Consider the following 23891-nt stretch of genomic DNA (forward strand, 5'->3'; position numbering starts at 1 on the left):
ATATTTAGTTTTGTACATTTTAAAGTGAAATGAAATTCATCTTCTACTTCTATGAGAAACAAAGGACAAACTCTTTCTTCTACAGGGGTTTAAATGTGACGCCCTTGTTCAATTCTAAGAACACTATTACTAATGCGAATTTTAGCAAAATGCCCTATTACTTTTCTGTCTATATTTAACAATAAATAGCTAGGTTTCCAATTTATAATTTTCTTTAATCTGTCTATGTGTTCTCAGCTTATTACCGTGTACTGATTTATTATCACAAAATATATTTTCTTTCCAATAATTAAGATATCTATCATTACGTTTGGTATGAATTGCATATAATAAACGCCTTTTTGAAATAATATCATGATTTTTCCAAACATGTAAAAAATTTAATGCAGCAAGTAACTGTTCAATCTTTTTAGCAAATCCATTGGTTAAATGCAGGTTTGAACAATATACATCTTTAACATGTTTAAGTAAACAATTGTTATTAGATTTTATTACATGCAACCAGAGGCCAATTGACAATTTTAAAGCTTCTATAAAAACTGAATACATACCAAGTTCAGCTAGTACTGCTAAATTGACAACTGATTCATTTACTCCAATTAAAGTTTTTGCAAATTTAATCTGAACTTTGATGGTAGCCAATGACCAATATTTTGACTCTAGATTTGCAATATCTTTTATCATATAAAGAGACCAAACTTCACTACTATAACGAAGTATAGGTTTAACACAAGCATCAAAAAGTTTTATGTGAGGTAATACATTGATATCTTCAGAAAATAACAGTTTTCTAATACAAAATATAGCTTTTGAGGCTTTTTACAAAGAAGTCGTATCTGAATGGTGTTGAAACTATATTTCGATTGGACTGTCTTTTGAAATATGTGAAATACTTATTTCCATGTGTAAAACAATATTGCCCACCCCCACTTTGAATTTATAAAAAAATGAACCCCCCTTTTCCACATACAAAAAAAAACTAGACCCCCCCTGTATCTTAACCAGCCCCCTTCTAAATAAAAAAAATATTTAAATTTTTCTAACATTTTTTTATTTAAAAAAATGTCCACTGTGAGATTCTATACTGGATGCAGGGACAGGTAATATGATGTGACATTGTCTTATATTTGAAAGTGGTTTTTTTTAATTGTTTATTTAAAATTTGCGTTTTTTTTTCTATCTGAAGTTTTGAGGTATTCAGGTATTTAGTTATATATAATGCACTTTACAAATCATTCTTCTTAAAATCAGAGACGTATAATAAAAGCTGTAGTACATGTCTCTGTAGTGCAATAACACATGTGTTAAAAGTTTCAGCAAAGACCTGTTTCTGGTTTTTTTTTTTAAATAATGTAATTAGTTGGTTCCTTCAAGGAATTGTATATTTATAAATATACAATTCCTGGGTTCCTTATAAATCAGAATTAAAATATTAGCATGAGATTTTATTTCTTCACTTATTTATTTTAGGGGGTATTCTTAGGGAGAGAGACAGATTTTCACAATAACTTTAATAAGAGAACGAAGGAACAACCATAGATGATGACCTCTGGATGATGACAAGAAAAGTCAAATTTTGAAAATCGAAATACGGAGAAAGTCCGAGTTTAGTTTACATTTAGAAAGAATTCACAGGGTTATCTCCCATTTATCCTACACATGTGAAAATGGCAAAAGTTGAACAATCAAGATTTGCTCTTTTAAAAATTGAGGATGATGATGATGACGATAATGCTAAACCGACAAACAATGCTAACAAATCGAATAACCAAAGCGCAAACAAAAAGAATAAGAAAAAGAAGAAAAAGGCAGAACAACAGCAAGAAAACGACGAGGTCAAAAAATTTACCATATTTTCATAAAGTCGAGCTAATAAACCCTCCGTGATGAGCTAGCTAATTATTGTGTTTCTTGAAGCTTCTGAATAGAAATAGGTCATTAGTCTTTGAGTATCCCCAGTAGCCCTCATGACTATTTCAGGATCTAGACTAACACATTTGGGTTTCTTTCTTTGACCTAGTCCAAATAATTATGACGTCTTGAAAGGCTATTATATTTTTTTCTTTGAGTAAGGCGTCCCAGAAATTTTTTTAAATAGCCTTGCCAGATGTCATAATTATTTGGACTATCTTTGACCATGATTTTTTGATTTTGGCTAGCCTTGGCTTTGAATCCTGCTAAATCAGAAAATTGCTATGGTTTCTCGGATTAAGATTCCCAGACGGTATTATATTCTAGACTGATTTTCATTTAAGCTATGCACCCAAAAATGTTCTTAGCTAGTCCATAATTAGCGATTGGAAGGGTCCATAAGGCTAAGAACCAAGCAGCCAAAAATGAAAATAACTCCTATTACAATCAGAATCTCAAAAAAAATAAAAAAATATTCATGAATAATATGAGGCAGGCATTACCTGTGAATGGGGACGAAGTCGGTATTATTTTTTTTAATTCAAACATGTTGATAAAAAAAAATAACGGAAATACCGTAACGTTTCCGATATTGGTTCTGTTGTTAGGGATTTAGTTGTGACGTTATTCAAGTTATGATTTCATATTCAATGTAAACAAAGTACACTGTTATCCATGTAACATTTTTTTCATATCAAACAATTATTAAAAATGATTGGGTGTTGAATTCCTTCATATATTTGTTGATATGTTGATAAATTTACATTTTATTCAAAGTCTCATGCAAAGGATGCAAACAAGACCGGAAACGGAAGTAGATCTGAAAAAAAAAGTTAACAATTTTGAGTTCATTAGTAGAATGAAAAATTCGGGAAATTTTCCCGAAATTTTTTATTTTTTAATTTTTTTTTATTGATTTTTCTACCGTAATTGGGGACTTCGTCCCCATATTAAGAACAAGCATACTAGTTCGAGATTACTCTGTTTTGGGCCGTAGGATGTCAGAGCACGTCCCATATCAATAAGTGGGTATTTGCCCATTGAAATAGATGCTCTGCTTCATTGCTTCTAGAGCCGACTGACAGCCTTGGAATTATATAAATAGGGCATCATTGATCAATGTTTTTTTTTTCATTTATCTCCATGTAAGTTTCACCTAACTGCCACCCTTTATTTTCTCATATTTAGACAGTTGTCACAGTGATGCAGGGCCCTAACATTTAAAAGTCCAAAATCATACATACATATCATGTATATGTTGTGTACAAGATGAAAGTTTGTACAAATTATAATTTGTACAGCGTTTTTGTACAAGTTTTTTGACACACACCTTCTTGCACCATGTGATACAGATTTATCTTCTAAAATGTACTAGTTTAATGATTTAAATACAAATTTGTATGCTTCAACCTAATATTTAGTGCTATTCTCCATGTCCTCAAAATGGAAATGAGGATACCTGAAAGGTTTAAATTCTAATTTTATTTTTCTCCTGATACCATTATTCTTATCCATAAAAAGTCTTTTTGTGGTCTTATAATATTTTTTGTATCAATGCTCAGTATTAGATTGTATTATGTAGTTGAGAAAATATGACAGAAATATGCGAAACAAAAGACTGTGCTTGCATCAGCCGTTTGTGTTAAGCAGTGCATAAAACACTGATAACTTGTACAAAAAATCTGTACAAATTATAATTTGTATGTTACAACTTGTACACAACATATATAGAACATAGAACATTGAAGAGCAGATTTAATACTCTTTAAATAAAATCAAAAACTGAAATGAAATGTACAATATACCGATGTGAAATGAAGGAAAATATTTTGATAGGCATGCAAATAATTGAAAGTGGTGGGAATTGCTTTCCTTTTATAACACTGTATAAGCTGTTTCTTAAATTATTATAAATGCTGTTTGCAACTGTCTATTTTTTTTATAGCTCAAACACTTAGCATTTGCTAAACCAGGATCTAATAAACAAAGAAATAAACAGAATGGTCACTCTGAAGTATCTGATGACCAGTGGAAGGACTGGAAGAAAGCAGACAAAAATGTAATTTGTTACAAATATTTTAAAATAGTTAAATATATAGTAACTAAAACTTACCTTCATCATTGTTCATGACTTTCATAAATGTTTTTATCTTATTTATGCTGAAGAGATGTATGAAAATGAGTAATGAAAAATTATTTATTTTTTCAGTTAAAACATGATCATGATATCAATGAAATTATACTTAAAAGTTTATAATGCAATACTGTGTGACAGTTTTCAGCTCCTGCTAGGGCCTACCTCTTGTTTGAAGAAAAACATATCCTTAGATATAGAGATAAACATGTCATCAGTCTGACTAAACATGCTAAAGCCTGTCACCACTATCCACAAATGAAGGTTGATAGTTTGGTGCTAACTTATGTCAGACTGACATGGCATGTCTTATGAAATTTTGTTTATCACATTTCTATCAGCAACTGCAACACATCCAAGTCCTTGCTTTTTGATATACGGAACCTACATGTAGGTTAGACCTAAAAAAAACTGCAATTAGAAGGTTTATGTAAATAGATATAAGAAGATGTGGTATGAGTGCCAATGAGAAAACTTTTCATTCAAGTCACAATTTGTACGGTCTTCAACGGGAAGCCATGGTTCACACTGAACAACAACACAGGAAGATATAAAAGACTCTCAAAAATATTCTTACAAAGTTATATTAATTTTTGTTGCAGCTTTATGCTTTATTAAAACTTAAATACAAAAAAGTAAATTGCAGCATTTATATTTCAGTATGCAGCCGAATCATATGAAAAAGATCTGGAACAAGCTTTACTTCAGAGTAAAGTGGAGTTTGAACAAAAGAAAGAGGTAAAGTGTGTAAGAGATGTCTGATAAGCTGACAGTTTTACTCTGATTTGGACATTGAATTAAGGAACAGGCATGGGGATATATAATGTTTTCTTGAGGCAATAGATCCTTTACAAAAACTTGTCTATTTATAATTATTAATATGTCCTTTTTATGGGATTTTTTCAAATGAAAACTGATCAGGCCATAAATCCACTTGGGTATGGATCCTAAGATGTCAAGTGCTATCTTCTATTGTCCAGATTATTGTTGTTATTTAAATTATGTGAAAAATAATTATATTTTTATGCCCCTGATGAAACTAAGGATGCATTAAGTTTTACCCTTGTCCTTCTGTGCCTTCGTACGTCCATATGTCATTCTTGCCCCGAAGTTGGTTTCTGTTCTCTTTCTTTAGTTTGCCTCAATCAAATGTTATGAAACTTATAATACACAATGCTTACTACCTCAAAACACAGATTAAGTTTGAATTTGGGAGGAGGTCACTTTCTAGAGTTACCGGTATGCCCTTTTACAAATGAAAAATTGCTGAATTATTTGTTTCTCTTTTAACAACAACTTGATCATGCATCAAAGAAAAAATATATGAGATTCTAGCACAATTACAGGAATTTCAAAACAATTTAAACTTAAAATTTGTCTTTACCATGTTTTCAATCTAAATGTCTTGACATTTACTGTCTTCATATGTACTGAATAATTATTCAAGATTTATTTTATCTTATTTAATTACCTCTTTGAAATAGATAAAATTTTCTAATTCAGGTCACAAAGTCATTTAAAGATGCTGGTATAAATGTAGATGAAGAAAGCATAAAGGAAAAGAAGAAGAAAAAGAAAGACAAACCACAGACAATGAGTCTAGAAGAATTCAACACAGGAGGAAAAATGTCACATTCAGATGGTAAAGCAAAAATTTGCTGTTACATCATTAATAGAACGAAAAACTATGTGAAAGCTATTTTAATGTTCAAAATGAAATGTAGCCCTGACTTTTAATAAACAAAATATATTTTCAGACAGAAGTTATAAAAACTTTACCAATTTAAGTTTAACTAAAATAAAGAAAATTTTGAACTTAAATATAAAAAAGAAGATGTGGTATGATTTGCCAATGAGACAACTATCCACAAAAGACCAAAATGACAGACATTAACAACTATAGGTCACCGTACGGCCTTCAACAATGAGCAAAGCCCTTACCGCATAGTCAGCTATAAAAGGTCCCGATAAGACAATGTTAAACAATTCAAACGAGAAAACTAACGGCCTTATTTATGTAAAAAAAAAAATAAACAAAAAAAACATGTAAACAACATAAACACAAAAACATAAACAAACGACAACCACTGAATTACAGGCTTCTGACCTGGGACAGACACATACATTAATAATGTGGCGGGGTTAAACATGTTAGCGGGATTCCAACCCTCCCATAACCTGGGACAGTGGTATAACATGACAACATAAGAACGAACTATAAAAAATCAGTTGAAAAAGGCTTAACTAATCAGATGGACAAAAATACAAGTGGAAAGTTGGCTTACATTTTTGTCACTATCTTATTTATTATATTTTTGACAGTTGTTTAAATCTCTACTAATATTATTTTACATACTTGCACTATATAACATATCAGAATCATATATAGATATAAGACGATGTGTTATGAGTCCCATTGAGACAACTTTCCATCCAAGTCACAATTTGTAAATAGTAAACCATTATAGCTCAAAGTACGGTCTTCAAAACCAGGGAGCCTTGGACCACGGCACACTGAGCAGCATGCTGTAAAGGGACTAAAATATGACTAGTGTGAAACCTACAGTTTGTTTATCTCCCTTTTACACTGTCATGACTGTGAGCCTAGTTGTCAGTTCTTCAGTGCTGGGAAATTTTAATGCTTCATTTATTTATTACAGAATTCATATCAGTACACCCATCCAGTAAACCAGAAACACCTGTCACAGAGGCAGACCCGAAATTCTTTAGTCATGTTGAAGGAGATGTGGAAAGAATTCTTAGAAAAGAAAAAATGCAAGAAGAATATCAAAAAGTAAAAATTAAATGTACTCTGCTTAGTCTGCTAATGCACTAACTACATACTCAGTTAATTTATTGTGTGGCAGAATGGGAGGCATGCTATTTTGGTAATTTTATTAGTTGATTGGAGTAAAAACTTTATTTGGTATATGGAATCATTGAAATGTATACATCACTTTAAAAATTAGAGAGTTTTAGGAATTTTTTTGAAATACATGCTTTAAATACAATAAGTTTGAGGACTAGAGAGAAGTGTAAGAGAATAACAGAAAATTTACAATTTAACATTGTACATTGTTGTATGTACTATCTTGTAAAAATGTGACTTATAATTTTAAGCCAATACTTGATATACAATGTTTGCAAACGGGATAAGCATTAGCCTATTCAAACTTCCCTCAGCTTTTACCAAGGGTCAACTTACAAATCAATTGCAAAAGGATACAAATAAAGAAATAATGCAAACATACAGTATTGAAAGAGAGAACACTGACTACTTTTTTTTCATATATAATATTTCTAATGATATACATGTAATCTTTTTCTGATATTTTGTGTTTTTCAGCAATATGCAGCAGAAAAAGTTATGACAGCTAAGCATAGTTCAGAAACAGCCAAAAAAGATAAAGAAATTGAATTTCTAAAAGCTACAGTTAAAAAATTGGAGGTAAGACATTTTGTTTCATATCAATAATTATCTTTGTGAGTTCTTTATTTCTCATGTAGCCTTTTTCAAACGATTTGGGGATTTTCTAGTATTAGGCCAGGATTTTTTAATTTGTTGGTTTACGGATCCGCCGACCTGATTTTGCCTATTTCCAGAATAAAAATAAAATTGACTTTTCATGCTTTTTCATACCCGCCGACCCTAACAAATGCATTATCCCTGAAAAATAAATAAATTAGCCTTTTTTTATATAAAATGAAATGCATTAATCACTAACAGAATTGATAACACTTTCTGTTGTGAAAAAATGAAACTTCCAGTTTACGTTTCTAAATATAGATAAATCAATTATTAATGACCTTGACATGTCGTTTGGACAAATATTTTTGTGGAACGAAACTCGTCTTTAAAACCAATTACACAATAAGTTCGTTTCTCTTATTTGTCAACAGTCCGTAAGATGTATCTTCTCATAGAAATAGACTTGTCCAAATGTGGACAGGTGGAAGTTCAGGACATCAAGTTAAAGTACTGAATATTAACAGATCATTTAAAATTTTCTTGTTTCATAGATCATAAAAAAAATTCGTCCATTTGGATAAAAACGGGAATGCGTGACAACAGATTAACCCGATATTCTCGTTTTTTACAGTGGACGAGTCTATTACGTTTTTGACGCGTGTGTTGAAAATTATTTTCTTACCACGCTTTTACATTTATTTCTTTATCAGTTTTCGTTCTTGAAGATCATTATTCACCAAGTTTTCTGGAATTGATTAAGAGCTATGTGAATTTGTCTTCCTTTATGAAATTTAATTACGTCTTTGTCCGTGCACCCCCTTTTTTACGGGAAATTATTAGGCAATGTCATGCAATTTTTATTACAACTGAGCAATAATATTTCATTAAACTAAAATTTAAGAAATGATGACAAAATAGGATAACAAACATATTATTAGAAAGGTGAAATATATATTTATTTTGCATATCAGTTTTCTGTCTTGAAAGGTATTTTTTTTATTTTTTTCCCGACCGACCGACCCGACTTTTTCATGGAGAAAATCTGTAAACCAACAAATTAAAAAACCGTGGCCTTATTGATGAATTTATTTTAGAGTTCACAAATTTTTGTTGGTTGACAATATTTTTATGCTCCATTTATGGGCATTATTATGCCCAATTTATGGGCATTATGTTTTCTGGTCTATGCTTAGTACTCATGCTCCCTATCATAATCTTTCTAAATTTAATGCCAAATTAGAGATTTTCACCTATTTTCACAGTCCACTGAACATAGAAAATGATTGTGCGGATGGGTCATTTGTGTGGGGACATATTCTTGTTTAAGGGTATTTTCTGTATAGTCTACATTTTACACAGTCAGTAAAGATATTTGAACAAGTAATTACCAGAATTGATGTGTATTTAATAATGAACAATATACTATAGATAAAAACAAATTAAGCACACCTGTTAGAACAATTAAAATGAGTTGTCACTACCAGTTCATTTCAAATGAATCTAATCTGTCAGAATGGATAATCATTCACCTGAATTTTAACATTTCATTTAAACAAATTATATAATAAGACAATACAGAAGAGATATAAAAATATCAGGGTAATTTATAATTTGGTCTGCATGACAATTTCCAAAAGGACAACAAACAACTGTATAAAAATAAACCTTTAAATTTGCTCTAAAAATTGACTTATATCATTATTTATTACACATTTACATTGTACCAGAATATTTATACAATAGTTAATCAAAGAATGCAAATAAAGAAAAATATTCAAGAGTGTCTCGAACAACACATTTTAAATGCACATAGTGCATGAGGGGGTCTCATTGGGAGGAAGGGGGGGGTCTGATCCTGGATGCTGCTTATTGTTTAGTGAGAATCCCTTATGCCGCTTCTAGTTGCTTTAATAGCGCATGCAATTTCCCTTGACCTGCAGGACTTCCTTTCCTGTTATCATGCTTTAAAAAAAAATCAGCCAATCTTGTAGACCCCAATGAGACCCATGCATGAGTCAATTATCAGTGTTATTGGTGACTAGTTGAAATTTTTCCATATTTGCATTTTGTGATTAGTTATTCTTTTTATTACATTGACATTGGGCTTTTAAATAGAATTAAAGTTGAAAATGTAAGGGATTTTTTCTTTATCTATGCATTCACAATTTGTTTTGACGCCACATCGACAATATCTTGATAACACCTATTGTTGTATGAAGTCAGAGGAGTGAAATAATTGAGTTTATTTCACATACAAAATTATATGTGTTTATTTCACTGGAGGATCACAGTAATTCAATACAACCAATGTAATAATTGTTTTTATTACACATGTACGAGAATATTTGTTATCTTTTACAGGAAGAACATAGTAGAATGCAAATGAAGTTACTAAATTTAGAGTTAATCTATAATTTTTCGAATTGTCTTTAACTTTAAAATGGTTGTAAACTATTATAATGGTAAGTGTATAAATAAAATGTGTTTTTAAATAGAAATTAAATTTGTGTAACATGTATGTAAGTACAATGTCAGTGTACAGTTTTATAAAGTTTCTTCCTAATTTGGACAACACTAATAGGGCACACCCCTACCACTTCGACTGGGTTCCCTTTGGCCGGAGGTACTACTTCCAATCGTGTCGGGAATGCCGTAAAGTGGTTTACTGTCGCAGAATTTCTTGGCAATGTTGGTTGAACTGGAAATGGTGGTGGGAAGGATTTATGTTCTTTGTATCTTACTTCTTTTAACTTTAATTTGCTGCAGGTTTAAAATAGTACTGGAAATCTATCTTGGCTGTTTTGTGTCATCTCCATTGACTTTTGAAAGATCCTTTTAATTTTACATTTAATTTTCTGATGGCACAGAATGATGGTACATATAAATCTTGATATAAACACATTTTATTTATACACTTACCATTATAATAGTTTACAACCATTTTAAAGTTAAAGACAATTCGAAAAATTATAGATTAACTCTAAATTTAGTAACTTCATTTGCATTGTACTATGTTTGATTCATTTTCTGTTCAACATTACATAATGATATAGAGTATCCCATAGCAACGTCAACAATGGACAATTATGACGTCACATACATGATACCGTTTTTTTGTACTTCAGGGGTTCTAATTTTGTATACTTTGTCCTGATGAAGCCGATCTAATCGGCGAAACATGTCGACAATAAAAGATGCAGTTTACTTAAGTGTTGTTGTCATTGTAGCGGTATTTGATATTTTTATTTGACAACCCTGCATACCATCTTGTATCCACTTAAGGGAACTCTACCAGCACAAAACATAAGAGGCGTTGGTTCAGCAGCTCTTTATTTATCTTTTACAGGAAGAGTTTAAACAAGTAAAGAAAAGAAATAAACAACTGTGTGTTATATTAGCTCAGGGAGAAAGTAAGTTAAATTTCAGGAAAAAATGGTTAGGGCTATTCATTAAAATCTATGTGCAAAATATCCCTACAACCAAGATCCATGTTTTATATAATTTTGCATCATGGTAAAACATATGCTGAAAAAAGAACCATGACCAACATTCAATAATTTAACTACCCATTCTACACTCCCACATATATTTTAATGGAGTAGCCTTAGTTGATGCTTATAAAATTACAGTGGTAGTATCCTTATTGTCCTCACTATGTCTTTATCCTCATTTAGTTCACAGAAACTGATTTGTCTACAACTATAAGGATAACAGTGCTCTAGCTAGAATTCAAAAGGGGCAGGGTGCCAGTGGAGGGCAGGGCACTTTGTTATGATAGGAGAAGGCACTGCTCATTTCTTTTGTCTACGTCCCTGCGTGTATCACGAGTTCACACATTTTTTACTGTATATATTGTCAATAAAGATGCATAAGTTGTTGTTATGATTATTTATTCTATAAAATTTTCATAAGAAAAGTCATTCATACTACATGTTCATATAACATGGCAATACACATTCATACTATTAACCAAAAGAGGCAAAATAAACTTACTTTTCTCCCTCACCCCCTCTCCTTCCAAAAAAAAAAGAACATAAACTAAACATCTCATAGTTTACCATACGTGTACATGACAGAGTAGTTGTATTTCAAAATTATCATCTAGAGCTTGGCCCTCAAAACTTTTTTTATTGTTTGTGTTTAGGAATATATTATTTAGTGTAGCTTCATCATGTTAATTTGTGATGAGAGTTTAACTACACACTTCCATTTTTGTAAGTTGATAGCTTGACACCAATCAATCAATGGTTGTAACATATTTTTTACTTGAGAATGTATAAAACATGGATTGCCAAAAGTATGATTATCAAAAATAAATTGCAATATATTTTTTTTGTATGTTCAAGGACAGTTAGTATCCTTAAGGTAACATTCTTATATAATTTTGTATTCAATTGGTTATTTTTTCCTATTTTTAATGCTAAATACTATTTTAGGAGCACAATTTTGTAATAAGCTTTTTCAGGGGAAGTAACTCCAAAATTAAATTCCAACATGTTTACGTCTGCTTGTCGCTCACAAGTTGAGATGGACGATGTTTCTGTGAAGGCAAAGTTGATTACTTCAATTCAATTCTAAATTCATGAAAGTCTTCATTCATACACTCTTCCATTGTGACTTGGAGATCGAAAATAAAATGCCGACCCATTCATCATATTTATGACAAAAAGGTACATTGTCTTAATTAAATTACCTAGTAATTAACACCTTTGAAGTCTTATCCACAATAATTGATTTTAATGACATGATTAACCTCGTTACCTGGGGGCAATCACCAGGTGTCATATATGTAATTAAACTTCTGATAAGAAATCGATGAAACAAAAGGCAATTTTACCAAAACGGCACAAGGGTTTTTCAGAAAACGGCGTCAGGGCAGAAGGGCGCGTCTGAGGGCACACAGGGCGCGGCTTAGGGCACCCAGGGCGCGGCGCCCTTCTATTTTGGGCTAACGAGACCACTGGATAAGAATGCATGTCTGCCATGTGGAGACAAAAACATCTTGAAATATTATTCACTGTTCTAAAACATAGACCAATCTAAATAGAAATAACGAATTTGCAAACATCTGACTTAAAGATTTAATTTGATCAATTATTGTTTAATTTTTAAACTCACTGTTTCATAACTACACAGATATAAATAAAATAACCTCAAATCTGCAATGTCCCCCTGTCTACTCTAATGGGTATTGTAACTGTAAGATTAAAATGTAAGAAATGTATAGCATGGCAAATACAGAATCTGTAAAACAAGACATTTTCTGATTCTGTAAAACAAGACATTTTCTGAAATCTTCTATAAGGATTCCAGTAATTATTGATTTGATTTATCAAATATTTTATATGTTGCCCTTATATAGACCTTTCACATCTTGTCTTTTTTTTATTTAGAAAAATATTCCATTTTCTTGTTTTTTTTTACACAGTGAAAGAAAAGGCAGAAGTATTAATGCAGGTGCAACAATTATCAGAAGTTAAAGATGAGCTCACACAACAGGTAGGGTTTAATAGTAGACTGTAATATGTACTTTACTCACAAAACAGAAGGTCAAACTATGTACAAAAAGAACACTGTACAAATCTAATTTCAATTTTCACAATACTGTATATCAGGTTTTTTTTTTGCATGTGTTTAATATTTGCTTTGTTTGTAGCACCTACAGAAATGCCAAAAAATTGACCCCATGTAAATTTCCATACATATTCCTAGATTGTTAAAAAGGTTTCATAAATAAACCACTAATTATTAAGCTTCTTACATAAAAATTGATATGTAAACTCATTTCACCCTATTACAGAAATTACATTATAATTATAAAAAAATCAGTCTTTTGTGTTGATGGTAGATCACAAGAGTGTGTATAATTAATTACGATATCTGTTTTTATGATAATTAAATTGGCTTACCATACACGTCATACCTTTTAACAACACAGATGACAGTGACATGTTCAAAAAATGTTAATTACTGACGTCTATTGATTGTTGACATAACCTAAACATTCTGCATTTAGTGTAAAAATTAAATTAAAATAAATCACAATTTCATAGATATTTATACAAATATGCTTTCAAAATGCTTTGTTATATGACACAAACTAGATCAAAACCTTCATTGTCTACCATGTCCCCAATGAACTTGATTAAAACAATTATTGAAAGATCTCCTAATATGTGTATTTTAGTTTGTAGTGCACATATTAATTGTAATAGATTATCTGTTAGGCAATCAAAATTTATTTTATTTACTTCTTTAACAAAATAATATATTGATTTTGTCATGTGTATTCCTTTTCAGCGAAAATTATACACAGCACAAATTTAACTAAACCATTTTGTCATTGATCATATATACAGTAATAGAAACATCACAAAATAATAATCTTTCTATGAGGCAAAAAGGAATTTTTTCTTCTTTATTATGTTGTGACGGGTATTAAAAGTAATTTTGTATTTCATCATTATTTACGAACTATTATTTTTTAGTTCTTACATATTTTATGTTTCATTTCCAGGTCCAAGAATTAACAGGAGAATTAGAAAAAGAGAGATCAAAAGTACATTCATTGAAAACAGAATTGGATAAAATAAAAGGACATGTAAGTCTTTTATTACTCAGAACATAAAACAGAAATGATCACCGACATAAAGAACATGCTGCTTTATATTCAAACTACTGTGGATTCATTAATATTCGTGGGATACCAATTTCGTGGATTTCATTGGTACTGGCAATCCACGAAATCAAATGTTCAACGAATGACAAATTTTTCGTAGGCTTGTATGCAGAATTTGGCAAAACCACGAATTTAAATATCCACGAATATGTTACTTTTTCTGAATCCAAGAAAATTGGTACCCACAGAAAATAAACAGATCCAAAGAAGTTTAATCTAGTTTGCAAAAAATTGCCTGTTCCAAGTCAGAATCTGATCAGAAGTTCTCTGTGTTTATATTTTAATGTGTATGCTCTTAAGAAATTTTGTACTCTACTCCTTCCACCATTAAAAACTTTCCACCATGATGATTTTGACGAACACAAACAGTTTAAGCAATCAATTAAGTCAATAGTTATCAAAAGTACCAGGATATGTGCAATTGATTTCCCATAGGCGGTAATGGTAACGTTTTATATGTAGCTCAGTCCATATCATTAACTTGAATATGTATGATGGCTCTTTTCGAAGCTGAGACATTTTCACATATGTTGTTAAATTTGTGGGTACAAAGTTAGATTCATTTTTTCGTAAATAAGCTTACCCTGAAAATACTTTCTTGATGCGGTGTCATATGGTATTTTGAACCCCATGGTAAATTGACCCCGGGGTCAAAATACCGCTATGGTAAATTGAACCCCCCCATGGTAAATTGAACCCCCCCTGTATGGAAAATTGAACCCCCATGGTAAATTGAACCCCCCTGTTTTTTTCATCCTAGATGAATATTAGAACATTTTACATTATTCTAAAGCTTATCATAGATTAAAAAATCATTCATACAAGAAGGGGAGGTACATTTTCCATGCTTAATTAAAAGATATATCTTTGCTTGGTATAAGTGCTCTGAAGTCTTAACCAACAAAATGTCATTTAAAATACTTATTGACACATTATAACTAGACCATATGTAGCTTGAATGCTTTAATTATTTGTAATTATAACATATGTATATATATATATATATATATATATATATATATATATAAGGGTAGTTTTGATTTTCCATGGTAAAAAAAGGGGGAGGGGGTCAAAATACCATGGCAAAGTAAAATTTTAAAAAATATCTTTTCCAGCAAGTTACATACATACAAACTACTTATTGGTGAATTCTAACTACATAAAAGAGTTAGAATTGCCAGATTTTTGGAAATTAAAGGCCTAGAGTAGGGGGTTCAGTATACCGCAGGGGGGTCAAAATACCATGGCAAAGTAAAATTTTCAAAATATCTTTTCCAGCTGGTTAAATACATACAAACTACTTATTTGTGTATTCTAACTACATAAAAGAGTTCGAATTGCCAGAATTTCTGAAATTAAAGGCCTACAGTAGGGGGTTCAATATACCGCAGAGGTGTCAAAATACCATGGCAAAGTAAAATTTTCAAAATGTGACTTTTCCAGCAAGTTTAATACAAACAAACTGCTTATTTGTGTATTCTAACTACATAAAAAAGTTAGAAATGCCAGAACTTTTTAAATTAAAGGTCTAGAGTGAGGGGTTCAATATACCGCAGGGGGGTCAAAATACCATGGCAAAGTAAAATTTTCAAAATATCTTTTCCATCAAAGTTAATACATGCAAACTACTTGTGTGTTTATATTAACTACATATAAGAGTTAAAATTGCCAGATTTTTTTGAATTGTCTATAGTAAGGGGTTCAATATACCGCAGGGGGTCAAAATACCATGGCAAAGTAAAATTTTCAAAATATCTTTTCCAGCGAGTTTAATACATACAAACTACTTATTTGTGTATTCTAACTACATAAAAGAGTTCGAATTGCCAGAATTTCTGAAATTAAAGGCCTACAGTAGGGGGTTCAATATACCGCAGAGGTGTCAAAATACCATGGCAAAGTAAAATTTTCAAAATGACTTTTCCAGCAAGTTTAATACAAACAAACTGCTGATTTGTGTATTCTAACTACATAAAAAAGTTAGAAATGCCAGAACTTTTTAAATTAAAGGTCTAGAGTGAGGGGTTCAATATACCGCAGGGGGGTCAAAATACCATGGCAAAGTAAAATTTTCAAAATATCTTTTCCATCAAAGTTAATACATGCAAACTACTTGTGTGTTTATATTAACTACATATAAGAGTTAAAATTGCCAGATTTTTTTGAATTGTCTATAGTAAGGGGTTCAATATACCGCAGGGGGTCAAAATACCATGGCAAAGTAAAATTTTCAAAATATCTTTTCCAGCGAGTTTAATACATACAAACTACTTATTTGTGTATTCTTACTACATAAAAGAGTTCAAATTGCCAGAATTTCTGAAATTAAAGGCCTAGAGTAGGGGGTTCAATATACCACAGGGGGGTCAAAATACCATGGCAAAGTAAAATTTTCAAAATATCTTTTCCAGCAAGTTTAATACATACAAACTACTTATTTGTGTATTATAACTTCATAAAAGAGTTCGAATTGCCAGAATTTCTGAAATTAAAGGCCTAGAGTAGGGGGTTCAATATACCGCAGGGGGGTCAAAATACCATGGCAAAGTAAAATTTTCAAAATATCTTTTCCAACAAGGTTAATACATACCTCGCCATGGTATTTTGACCCCCCTGTGGTATATTGAACCCCCTACTATAGACCTTGAATTTAAAAAATTCAAGCTATTTTAACTCCTTAAAATAGTTATATTACTGCAATAAGTAGTTTGTATGTATTTAATATACTGGAAAATATATTTTGAAAATTTTACTTGGCCATGGTATTTTGACCCCCTGCGGTATATTGAACCCCCTACTATAGACCTTGAATTTCAAAAATTAAAGCTATTCTAACTCCTTAACATAGTTATATTACTCCAATAAGTAGTTTGTATGTATTTAATAAACTGGAAAATATATTTTGAAAATTTTACTTAGCCATGGTATTTTGACCCCCTGCGGTATATTGAAACCCCTACTATAGACCTTGAATTTCAAAAATTAAAGCTATTCTAACTCCTTCACATAGTTATAATACTTCAAGAAGTAGTTTGTATGTATTTAATAAACTGGAAAAGATATTTTGAAATTTTACTTAGCCATGCATGTATTTTGACCCCCTGCGGTATATTGAACCCCCTACTATAGACCTTGAATTTCAAAAATTCAAGCTATTCTAACTCCTTAACATAGTTATATTACTCCAATAAGTAGTTTGTATGTATTTAATATACTGGAAAAGATATTTTGAAAATTTTACTTAGCCATGGTATTTTGACCCCCCTGCGGTATATTGAACCCCCTACTATAGACCTTGAATTTCAAAAATTCAAGCTTTTCTAACTCCTTAACATAGTTACAATACTCCAGTAAGTAGTTTGTATGTATTTAATATACTGAAAAAGATATTTTGAAAATTTTACTTAGCCATGGTATTTTGACCCCCCTGCGGTATATTGAGTATAATTGAACCCCCTTCTATAGACCTTGAATTAAAAAAATTCAAGCTTTTCTAACTCCTTAACATAGTTACAATACTCCAGTAAGTAGTTTGTATGTATTTAATATACTGAAATAGATATTTTGAAAATTTTACTTAGCCATGGTATTTTGAAACCCCTGCGGTATATTGAACCCACTACTATAGACCTTGAATTTCAAAAAATTCAAGCTATTCTAACTCCTTAACATAGTTATAATACTCCAATAAGTAGTTTGTATGTATTTAATATACTAGAAAAGATATTTTGAAAATTTTACTTAGCCATGGTATTTTGACCCCCCTGCGGTATATTGAACCCCCTACTATAGACCTTGAATTTCAAAAATTCAAGCTTTTCTAACTCCTTAACATAGTTACAATACTCCAGTAAGTAGTTAGTATGTATTTAATATACTGAAAAAGATATTTTGAAAATTTTACTTAGCCATGGTATTTTGACCCCCCTGCGGTATATTGAACCCCTTACTATAGACCTTGAATTTAAAAAAATTCAAGCTATTCTAACTCCTTAACATAGTTATATTACTCCAATAAGTAGTTTGTATGTATTTAATATACTGGAAAAGATATTTTGAAAATTTTTCTTAGCCATGGTATTTTGACCCCCCCTGCGGTATATTGAACCCCCTACTATAGACCTTGAATTTAAAAAATTAAAGCTATTCTAACTCCTTAACATAGTTATATTACTCCAATAAGTAGTTTGTATGTATTTAATATACTGAAAAAGATATTTTGAAAATTTGACTTAGCCATGGTATTTTGACCCCCCTGCAGTATATTGAACCCCTACTATAGACCTTGAATTTCAAATATTCAAGCTTTTCTAACTCCTTAACATAGTTACAATACTCCAGTAAGTAGTTTGTATGTATTTAATATACTGAAAAAGATATTTTGAAAATTTGACTTAGCCATGGTATTTTGACCCCCCTGCGGTATATTGAACCCCCTACTATAGACCTTGAATTTCAAATATTCAAGCTTTTCTAACTCCTTAACATAGTTACAATACTCCAGTAAGTAGTTTGTATGTATTTAATATACTGAAAAAGATATTTTGAAAATTTTACTTAGCCATGGTATTTTGACCCCCCTGCGGTATATTGAACCCCCTACTATAGACCTTGAATTAAAAAAATTCAAGCTATTCTAACTCCTTAACATAGTTATATTACTCCAATAAGTAGTTTGTATGTATTTGATATACTGGAAAAGATATTTTGAAAATTTTACTTAGCCATGGTATTTTGACCCCCCTGCGGTATATTGAACCCCCTACTATAGACCTTGAATTTCAAAAATTCAAGCTATTCTAACTCCTTAACATAGTTATAATACTTCAAAAAGTAGTTTGTATGTATTTAATAAACTGGAAAAGATATTTTGAAAATTTTACTTAGCCATGGTATTTTGACCCCCTGCGGTATATTGAACCCCCTACTATAGACCTTGAATTTCAAAAATTCAAGCTATTCTAACTCCTTAACATAGTTATAATACTTCAAAAAGTAGTTTGTATGTATTTAATAAACTGGAAAAGATATTTTTAAAATTTTACTTAGCCATGGTATTTTGACCCCCCTGCGGTATATTGAACCCCCTACTATAGACCTTGAATTTTTGAAATTCAAGCTTTTCTAACTCCTTAACATAGTTACAATACTCCAGTAAGTAGTTTGAATGTATTTAATATACTGAAATAGATATTTTGAAAATTTTACTTAGCCATGGTATTTTGCCCCCCCTGCGGTATATTGAACCCCCTACTATAGACCTTGAATTTCAAAAATTCAAGCTATTCTATCTCCTTAACATAGTTATAATACTCCAATAAGTAGTTTGTATGTATTTAATATACTAGAAAAGATATTTTGAAAATTTAACTTAGCCATGGTATTTTGACCCCCCTGCGGTATATTGAACCCCCTACTATAGACCTTGAATTTCAAAAATTCAAGCTTTTCTAACTCCTTAACATAGTAACAATACTCCAGTAAATAGTTTGTATGTATTTAATATACTGAAAAAGATATTTTGAAAATTTGACTTAGCCATGGTATTTTGACCCCCCTGCGGTATATTGAACCCCCTACTATAGACCTTGAATTTAAAAAATTCAAGCTATTCTAACTCCTTAACATAGTTATATTACTCCAATAAGTAGTTTGTATGTATTTAATATACTGGAAAAGATATTTTGAAAATTTGACTTAGCCATGGTATTTTGACCCCCCCTGCGGTATATTGAACCCCCTACTATAGACCTTGAATTTCAAAAATTCAAGCTTTTCTAACTCCTTAACATAGTAACAATACTCCAGTAAGTAGTTTGTATGTATTTAATATACTGAAAAAGATATTTTGAAAATTTGACTTAGCCATGGTATTTTGACCCCCCTGCGGTATATTGAACCCCCTACTATAGACCTTGAATTTAAAAAATTCAAGCTATTCTAACTCCTTAACATAGTTATAATACTTCAAAAAGTAGTTTGTATGTATTTAATAAACTGGAAAAGATATTTTGAAAATTTTACTTAGCCATGGTATTTTGACCCCCCTGCGGTATATTGAACCCCCTACTATAGACCATGAATTTCAAAAATTCAAGCTATTCTAACTCCTTAACATAGTCATAATACTTCAATAAGTGGTTTGTATATGTTAAACATGCTGGAAAAGATATTTTGAAAATTTTGCTTAGCCATGGTATTTTGACCCCCCTGCGGTATATTGAACCCCCTACTTAAAACCACAAATTAAAAAATATGATAGCCAATAAATTGTAAATTAGATTATCTGCAATACTATTTATCAAAAACAGGGGGGTTCAATATACCGCAGAGGGGTTCAAAATACCATATGTGAAAAATGACCCCGGGGTCAAAATACCATGCGGTATAATGACCCCGGGGTCATTTTACCGCATGGTATTTTGACCCCGGGTTCACTTTTTAGGGGGTTCAAAATACCATATGACAGCGGCTCCTTGTGGTAAAAAATCCCTTTTTTCACTCAATAATCTCTTTGAAAATTTAATACTTTGAACACATTAAGTACCTTTATAGTTTTTACACATTTATTCTATGGTCCTCTTCTTTCTTAAAAACACAAATGGCTAAGCTCCTTAAAAATAGAAACATGTCCAATATCACTACATAAAGATTTTTAAATGCCAGTTTTTTGTTTATGCACAACTTATTAGTTTCTCAATTTGAGGCACATGAGGGATATTGACCGAAATAGAATTTCAGATTTCAGTTAGGCTCTCTGGCAATATATACATAGTATACAACAGATAATTCTGAATTAATGAAAAAGGAGACAGCAATCTAACATAAAACAATGAGTAAGTCTATAAATTTGCTTATATTTGCAGGGAACCAAGCATAGTGGAAAGTGACAAACCAGACTTGTGATATGGGCATTGATAAGAAAGATAATGACTTTATACCTTATTCTGACATAGAATTGGAAGGTACATGTAGCACATGTACTTATAATGACTGACAATTGAGTGGATATTATATGTTAAAAAGAATTAAGATATGACTGGGACTAATTGGTGCATGCTATAATGGCTTTCCTTGGACCACTTAGAATCTCTGCCTTATTAAGGAACTTTATCAGAAATGTACAAAATTGTCATTTTCTGATGTTCATTTTAAAAAATTGAAAGTGCTAGAATGTTACAGTAATGAATGGTTTTTTTTTGTTCAAGACAAACATTTTTAAGAACGTTTTATTTTGTATGTCTACAATACAGTTTAATGTACCGGGGTAAACGTCATGCTGTGTATATACCAGTTATTTGTTTTTATTAATCATGACATTATTTTCGTATTTAGTTTTTTGAGAAAGCCATTGTTTTGTTTATTGAAATGTAAATCACAGTAATGGGTGGTTCATTTTAAGGCATGGCTGTTTTGAACAAAAGAAATGGTACTAAAAAATACATTATTAAAAGGAAATCCTAGATATACATATAATCTTAATGTAGAACTCTTGTGAAGTATTTCTAAGTAAGATAAACATGACAAAGAGAGAATCACATTAATTCAAACTCACATTTATATTATGTTTTGAAAGGATAACTAGTGTTGAAAATATTCCTGATATCATTTTAATAAACCTTGCATGTTTGTACATTGTTAAACTATCACAAGAATAAATAACACTAATTCTTATAAATCTCCAGTTAATTATTATTCTTTTCTAAAAACTGTTTAAAATTTTCCTTCATTGAAGTCAGCATTTAAAGAAAAACTATTATGTGTCGGTAAATATTACACATTCAACTCAAGTTTTCAGTTAAATATTGAGAAATATAAATGTTGGATTACTTTTAATTTTTCTTGAGAGCATTCATTAATGGCTTGTCTACCTTTAAAGAAGTGTGTATGTTAACAACTTGCTGTCTCTATGTTTTGTTGGGTTGTTTCAATGCTGTCTCATTGCTGTTTATCAGACATCTCCTTACGTTAAAATTTTTGATTTAAGAAATAAGAGTTCACTAGTTGTTTGAGACTATTCTGTTCTGTTATTTTATACATACATGTGTATTTTTTCGAGAATAGCCTGGCAATAATTATATGCATTATAAATTGAACAATTTTTTATGTTTTTATTTTTGTTTCAGGTAAGAATTGAGTACATGTTCTTACTTTCCTGATAATTAACAAAGTTTTATGAATAAAATACATAACAGTTATCTCTCCTTCGATTGAACATAGTTAGCTCCCCTGGTTAAAGCCATAGATTCTTTTTAAAAAAAAGGTCTGTAATTGTGTTGTATATTTGAATTGTATCCTTTAAAAAGCAGAAATAGAAATAATCAAACAAAGTCTGTCTAATTACAAGTTGTTTGATGACACACCAAAATGATATTAGGCTTTAGATTTCCTTTTAAGAAATAGGTTTAGAATTGTTTTCAAGAAAAATGAAATTCCAATTTCTTTATGCCATTAACTATTATCAAATTCATAAGTGCTTATTGATGTCTCCTGTATAATGATAAGTGATAAGAAAACTGGAAGACAGTAAAAAAACTTATCTTTTTCATTTATTAATTTGTCTATCTATCGTTTTTTTTTAATATTGGTAATTTGAGTCTGATTATGGTTGTTTTTGTATTTTCATACAAGCATTAAAGATGTTATGTAATTGTTTTTTTATCCTGACATTAAAAGTGAAAGATAAAGAGAAAACACACTTTTTTTATCATAATTTTATAGTTTAAAAATATGTTGTGTAGAATAATCAGGAAATGTACCAAGGAATTCAAATAGCAATTAAAAAAACTAAATTAAAACCAAATATAGAAATAAATTTTATTTCATGTATGGAAAAAAATTGAGGATGGAAATTGGGAATATGTCACAGAGATAACAACCTGACCAAAGAGCAGATAACAGCCATAGTCCACTAAATGGTATTCAACACAGCTAGAAAATACCACATCCTGAGGTGGTCCTCAGCTGCCCCCCAAATAAAATTGTGTATTAGTTCAGTAAAAATTGGATTTTTCAATAAATTCCCAAACATAAATGAACTAAACTTAAAAAATATACAAGACTAGAGAAGGCTCCTCAGCTGCCCCCAAATAAAATTTTGTACTAGTTCAGTGAAAATGGATATTACAATAAACTCACAAACATATACCGTAAATGAACTAAACTTAAAAAATATAAAAGACTAGAAAAGGTCAGAGGCTCCTGATTTGGGACAGGCACAAAAATATGACAGGGTTAAACATGTTTTGTGAGATCTCAAGCCTCCCCTTGTACCTCTAGCCAATGTAGAATAAAGAAACACATTGCAATAAACTGCATTATAGCCCAAGGAGATTATGATGCAAGGTATATGTCATTTAGCAACCCAACAACAACACAAATCAAAATTTAAGTTCCTGTCCACACAATTCATGCATCATCTTTTTTTTCTGAAAAATTGCTATTAACTTCTAACTTTCAATTAAAATTGAGTGTATTAATGGCACACATATTGGTCACATTTGCAACATAAATGTTGCTGAAAGCAAGGCATAGTTGTGCAGGTTATCAAAAGTTAATATTACTTTACAAGGCCAGTTTCTAAATTACTGTATTTGGTCTTATGGTTGCCACTGGACAAGAAAGACAGTAAATGGTTATATATAGCAGATTTTTTTAACATTTGGAATTTCAGTATTAAAAAGGGAGTTGAAACTCAT

At 30.8% G+C, this 23891-nt stretch overlaps 1 protein-coding gene across 2 annotated transcripts; it reads left to right on the forward strand.

The window, feature by feature from the left end:
- The first annotated feature begins 1625 nt into the window (after nt 1–1625).
- LOC139519609 (G kinase-anchoring protein 1-like) lies at nt 1626–22887 on the forward strand. 2 transcript variants are annotated; one of them, XR_011663633.1, is made up of 11 exons: nt 1627–1835; nt 3857–3970; nt 4706–4783; nt 5549–5687; nt 6706–6839; nt 7392–7493; nt 10861–10924; nt 12943–13013; nt 14032–14115; nt 21060–21830; nt 21985–22887. XR_011663633.1 is itself a non-coding variant. In XM_071311800.1 (10 exons), the coding sequence occupies exons 1-10, from the start codon at nt 1668–1670 to the stop codon at nt 21081–21083; spliced, it is 978 nt and encodes a 325-aa protein (XP_071167901.1). In that variant the 5' UTR covers nt 1626–1667; the 3' UTR covers nt 21084–22887. The 2 variants fall into 2 exon arrangements, 1 of the variants encoding a protein (XP_071167901.1); XM_071311800.1 differs by having other exon boundaries at nt 1626–1835; nt 21060–22887.
- The last annotated feature ends 1004 nt before the right edge of the window (nt 22888–23891 follow it).

Source organism: Mytilus edulis, chromosome 4 (assembly GCF_963676685.1).
Source record: "Mytilus edulis chromosome 4, xbMytEdul2.2, whole genome shotgun sequence".
In the NCBI taxonomy this organism is placed as follows: Eukaryota; Metazoa; Mollusca; class Bivalvia; order Mytilida; family Mytilidae; genus Mytilus; species Mytilus edulis.

Bases quoted from the DNA above. Each gene is read 5' to 3' on its own strand.
- LOC139519609 (XM_071311800.1), top strand. From the start codon at position 1,668: ATGGCAAAAGTTGAACAATCAAGATTTGCTCTTTTAAAAATTGAGGAT. The intron at 4,784-5,548 runs GTAAAGTGTGTA...TTTCTAATTCAG, and splicing joins AGTTTGAACAAAAGAAAGAG to GTCACAAAGTCATTTAAAGA. The intron at 13,014-14,031 runs GTAGGGTTTAAT...TTTCATTTCCAG, and splicing joins AAGATGAGCTCACACAACAG to GTCCAAGAATTAACAGGAGA.